This window comes from Pygoscelis adeliae, unplaced genomic scaffold, assembly GCF_000699105.1.
Source record: "Pygoscelis adeliae isolate BGI_AS28 unplaced genomic scaffold, ASM69910v1 Scaffold463, whole genome shotgun sequence".
In the NCBI taxonomy this organism is placed as follows: domain Eukaryota; kingdom Metazoa; phylum Chordata; class Aves; order Sphenisciformes; family Spheniscidae; genus Pygoscelis; species Pygoscelis adeliae.
Genome location: NW_008824471.1, coordinates 576,289 through 582,203, shown reverse-complemented (window position 1 = coordinate 582,203; position 5,915 = coordinate 576,289). Strand labels below are relative to the sequence as shown.

Genomic DNA, 5,915 nt, shown 5'->3' with positions numbered 1-5,915 from the left:
AGCTCCTCCGCCAGCTCTCTCAGCACCCTCGGGTGGATCCTATCCGGCCTCATAGACTTGTGAGCATCCAGGTGGCGTAGCAGGTCGTTGACCGCTTCCTCTTGGATTATGGGGGGTTCATCCTGCTCACCATCCCTGTCTTCCAGCTCAGGGGGCCGAGTACCCTGAGGATAACTGGTCTGCCTGCTAAAGACTGAGGCAAAGAAGGCATTAAGTACCTCAGCCTTTTCCTCATCCTCGGTGACAATGTTCCCCCCAGCATCCAATAAAGGATGGAGATTCTCCTTGGCTCTCTTCTTGTCATTAATATATTTGTAAAAACATTTTTTGTTGTCTTTAACGACAGCGGCCAGGTTGCGTTCTAGCTGGGCTTTTGCCTTTCTCATTTCCTCTCTGCACGACCTAACGAGATCCCTGTACTCTTCTTGAGTCGCCTGCCCCTTCTTCCACAAGCGGTAAACTCTCCTTTTTTTCCTGAGTCCTGCCAGAAGGGACAGTTCTTCTGGCATTGAACTGGCTAGCACTTCTCTGTTAGCTCATCATGAGTATTAAACTCATCCAGATTGATTTTTCCTGGAAGTATTAAAAACTTGGCCTGTAATTTCTGCAGAATGGTATATTTTTTAAAAGCAATCATTAGTAACTCAGTGTTATAATTTATTAGATACACTGGCAGTTTTGGGTTTTTTTTTTAAAGTTTAAATTAAGCAAGTTACTCATGGAAGTTTCTAATTTTAGAAGTATGATGATAGAAGGAGTTTCCTTATCCTATCCATTTCCAGAATAAGATCAGAGTTTAGTGTTTTATATTCTAAATGCCATGAATATGGGGGTTTAAGGCATTCATTAAAAAAGAAAAAGTTTAGTTGTATATTTATTCCTAAGTTCAGCATTTTACAAATTTTTTTTTCAATGCATTAAAGCATCTCGCATTGTTTGAAAGTGTATGGGGCTTTTTTTGTCTATGCACTGATTTTCAAGTTTCTGCTCAGTTTTCAGAGCAATATATTGTTCAAACGCAGTGCTTATTTTTACCACAGAATGTTATTAAAAGTTAACAGAGGACAATCGTAACAGATGTTTGTTTTGTCCTTGGGACATTTATGTCCAGCTCAGTTGTGGAATCTGCTTAACGATAATGACTTTGTAAAATCCAAGGTAATCAATCTCTCTGCCACCCACAAAAATCAAATTACTTAATACTGAATGGGTTTCTGAAATGGGTTAAAAGGGTTTCAGAAACCAGTGCCTTTGAAAATTTTCAGCTTTTGAAGACCACTGATAGCTCTCCTCAGCAGTTGGATTAACAGTATTCTTCAGTGTAGGATCCTTCAATTGTAGGATTTACATATTTATCATTTAAGATGTGGTACGTTTAATGATTGTTGTGTTTCTGAGTGCGTTGCTGTTGCTACATCTGTGTTAGCAAGTAGTGCAGCACAGAGGAGAAAAATCTGTAAGGCAAACGAGTGCTGGGGACCCAACATTGGTGTGCTGTAGAGGATCTCATGGGCACAGGGCCCAATGGTTGCAGACAAAATCCCGATGCAGTCATCTTACTATTCTGACTTATATCTGAACAAGGTTGTAAATCACCCTGTTCCATTAATACTGGGTTTATACTGTCACTTTCCTTTAAAGGTTTGCTGTTACTTTGCCCCATTTCGACAGAACCGTGGTGTCTATAAGTCTGTGCTTGAGAAGAAGTAGCGCAGGCAGATGAGCAAGGGACAGAGTGAGGTTTTGTTGACCGTAGCGATCAGCCAGTGTGGAGGAGCTCTTGATTTCTGAGTGGGCCGCAGCTGTCCAGCCTCAAGCACTGCCACCCAGGACCCATGGTGGACATGGCTGGGCCACCACCAGCAAGGGTGTTCTTGATACCAGGAGGGACAACCCAAATAGCTATTGCAAAGGCTGGGGAGGAAGATTGTTTACTACTGATAGGTAGTTTGAGTCTCTTTTTCCTTAATGAAACACGTTTGTTTCTTTCCTAGGAAATATCATCAATCTTACAGGAACTGAAACGAGTTGAGAAACAGCTGCAAGGTACAAATCTTTTTTCACTTTTCTCTTTCGTTGTTGCTTGCTTTAAATTTTTTTTAATATATATCTATATATACGTTATCACATTTTATTCAAATATATTCACAGTATCAGTTACGTACATTAGTATGATATAATTGCCGGCACATTTGGTAAAGAAACATCACTGAATTGTTTTAAAACAGGAGAGTGATGATATCTTTTTATATGGCTGAGAAAAGGCTCAACTAAAAATGAAATAGTCCAGAGAATCCTAAAGGAATTATTTGTGAAACATTCTTAATAGAAATATTTTTGTGGGTAAATATTGAAGCGTAGATTAGGCTTTAAATATTGAATCCTGAGATTAGGCTTTATAAAATAGTCTTTGCACATCAGTAATACCCTCATGTGTAGCACAATTCAGTATAAAGAATGCACTGGGACCATAATCTATAGGAAATCTCAAAAAAACCCAACTTCATCTGATACAATAAAATGAAAATTTAGGATTAGCTCTTGACATCTTCCCTTCACACTGCTGAATCCACTCTTTGTAACTGTGGAGCCCACAGACTACAAAATGGAAAAGTTACTTTGCTCTTCATGTGCAAAGACTTATCTGTGTATAAAATGGAAAGACGTATGTTGTGCTTACAAAGTCTGCTATTTAGACATATATCCCATTTATCAAAATCAACTTAAAAACTGAGTATTTTTTAAGAAGAAGTTGCAATCTTATTTGTGTACTGTTTATACTTAGTTGATTGCGTAATTTGGAGTGATCAAATGGATTAGTGGTCCATGCTTATGTATAATCGTTACTGTATTTGTTGTAAATTGCCTATATTTGTTATTTTTAGTACTCAGATTTAATCCTACAATAAAACGTTTTAAAAAAGAATGTTTCAGGAGGAATCATTAGCCACCTTTATAAACAAATTGGTATTTGTTTCATACTCAGCTATAATAAAAAAACGTTAATTTATTACAAATTATATTGTGTTTAGAGAACATAACAAAGAAATAAGGCCCAGAGAAAGAGGCTAAATCATTTCCTTGTGTACGCAGTGGTGTTCAAATAGATGTAACACAGTTTGGGAAATAAAAAAGAGAGAAGTTCTGTTAAATGTGACAACGTGTTAATGGTACAGTAAAATGAAATTGTACTAGGTGCTTCAGTTTGCCCTCACTATGTGGAGGGGGAGGGACAATAAGTCCATCGTTATGCATTAAAAAGGATAAATGATTGCTCTTTTGTACAAATTTCATTCAATCATGGAATTAGCAGCTATGGATATTGGGGGGGGGGGAGCTGTTGAATGAAGCATAATATAATGGTAATATTAGAGAAAAAGCCCCTTAAACATGACTAAAAATCCCATCTTTCAGTCCCTATCAGCTAATCATAGGCGGCTTGTCATCTCTCTTTCCTGTCCACACATCAGGCAGTCTTTAGTTTGTGCAATTTCATTTCATCTCAAGTTTTGATATATGTAAATGCTTTTAAGTATAAGTATCAGCTACATGTATGTTGGTTACACCACCCCTTTGTAGTGGGCAACACACATAAAAGCTCATGTCTGTGATCATAAAAATAAAAGTGTTAGAACAGGATTTTCATATTTTTTATGGTAACAGAAAATCGTATTTTTTATGGTTTCTTCCCTATCCCTTTCATCTTTTCTTGATTGCTTAGCAATTAATGCTATGATCGACCCTGATGGTACCCTGGATGCTCTGAGCAATTTGGGATTCGCCAGCCCCATCTTACCCGCTCAGCCGAAGCTGAAGTCCAGTCCCGTTTCCCAAAGTACCCGCCCTCAAGTGCAGCCAAACTGCCAGCCTGAAGCTCGGGCTCTTCGACCCGCTGCCGTCCCTGTTGCAGCTGAATTTGAGAATGCTGAATCCGAGTCTGATTGCAGCATACGTTTCAATAGGTTTAACCCATATGGGGAAGAGGAAGATGCCACCCTGCGTGAGTGACATCTCAGTGTTGATACAAACACCTTTCATGTGGAATGTTTAGGAATAAAGGAAAAATTATAATATTGGTTTTATAATTTAAAAAAAAAGTCTTGGTTAAGCAGCAGTTGTTTTGTTAAACCAGTTTTCTTTAACTGTGATGCTTTGATTGTCACACAAATCCTTGTCAAATCATAAAGATATGCATAGATACCAGTGTAGGAAAGCAGATTGTGGCAGGTTTGCCCTTTGTGGTTGTGTGCTTTGCAAAAGAATTATTATATCAGCAGTTCTCCCTTAATAGATTTATTTCTTTTTAAAAGCCATGCAAGCAGTCTAACATTTAATGTTACTGAAACCCCAAATCTCTTTGCCAAGCTGCTCTAATGAATGGACTTCCTCCACTAAAGTTTGTACAGAACTGTTGAACAGTTACATTTGATTCTGAACTAGATGATTTATATAGGAAACAATATCTTTGACTACAGTGACACATTACTGCAAAAGGTAAGACAGATTTCAGAAAGTATTCATTCTTGTGTACTGAGAATCTCAAACAGTTCTGTGATTTATATAACCTTGTTGCTGCGTAAATTGTCTTGGGGTTTACAAAGTCCACATATTATGTTTGCACTAAGATTTGCTGGGAGTGATAGGTGAACATATCGATATCATTAAACAGCAAGCAGTGTTTTGGTGTACATAGAAAACTGATAATACTATACTTGTATTATCATTGCAGTGTTTTAATCCACTTTCTGAAAGGACTATTTGGCACTTTTTGATCTTCTTCAAATGTCTTTTTGATGTTAATGAAAGTAGAAGTATTTCATATCTCATTTCTGTCCAAATGTTGGTTGAAACTAGGAAACAAATTTAAACATACAGCAACATGGGACATTTTAAAGCATATTGAGGCAAATGGGCTCTCACCAATTCAAATGCAACATAAGCTTACGGAAGAAATTACTGTTCCTTGGAATGATCATGAGATGTAAAATTTTCTTTAGGGGACTTGGAAATAGAGTTGTCATAATTTGCTTGATCGATAGATGCACTCCCAAGCAAATGATTTTATTTGCTTCTGTATATTTTCCTGTAGTCTTGCTAGTAAAGCTGTCTCTGTCTTACATATTTAAAAGGATTCTGGAAGACGACTGCTAACATAGACATTTTGCTTCTACCACTGAAAAGCAAGTCTATTTAAAGTTTCCTATATAAGCCTATTTTCCTTATAAGTTGTCCCAGTAACTTAACATTTGGAAATAATAATAAAAATAAAAGTAAATTACTTTGTATTTCCAGAACACTGTAATTTGGAGGAATGTTATTTCTGTTAAATGTAACTAATAGACTGGAATTTTCCTATGTTTGCATCAGTCTCTATATATTAAGGTTAAAGATACAGTTTTGCAGCTTTTATGAAATGGTCTTTAATATTTCAGCAATAATCCTATATGACATTTGTTTAAAAAAACTACTTTCTGTACACTTTTAAATTGTACAGGCTTTCAGAAGTCAGTAAAAGTTGGACCAGTTAATAAAAATGCAAAAACTTTTTTTGTAGAGATGTAAAAACAAAACCACTAATCTGTTGTATAATGGATTTCATATTTTCTTTAAAAAAATTAAAAGCGAACAGCCTTCATGTATGACTCAATATGCTCTACTCCAGCTAACTGTGGAAGCCTGAACTACACTAGTTTACAGAGGCTACAAGAGAAGTTTTAGAAGGTGCAGAAGGGCAAAAATAAATTGAAACTAGAGCTAGGTGTTGAAAACCGAGTGTACCAAACCATCACCATAATTCCTTCTTTTGTTTAATGCTTGGGAACATAATTTTTCCGTAGACTCGAGTGGGAAGTAGGAAATGGCTAGGAAGGATTAAAGGTGCAGGCTCTTCATGCGAGATTCTGTTTGTGTTTTTT

At 36.8% G+C, this 5,915-nt stretch overlaps 1 protein-coding gene across 4 annotated transcripts in view; it reads left to right on the top strand.

Annotated features, from left to right (window-relative positions):
- Positions 1 to 5,708, top strand: part of CEP170 (centrosomal protein 170kDa) — an 87,137-nt gene extending 81,429 nt beyond the window's left edge. For all 4 annotated transcript variants that reach the window (XM_009321255.1, XM_009321254.1, XM_009321253.1 and 1 more), the window contains 2 exons: positions 1,995 to 2,046; positions 3,722 to 5,708. In XM_009321255.1, the coding sequence (XP_009319530.1) occupies positions 1,995 to 2,046; positions 3,722 to 4,008 (339 nt within the window). In that variant the 3' untranslated portion in view covers positions 4,009 to 5,708. The remainder of the gene's footprint in view (positions 1 to 1,994; positions 2,047 to 3,721) is intronic.
- The last annotated feature ends 207 nt before the right edge of the window (positions 5,709 to 5,915 follow it).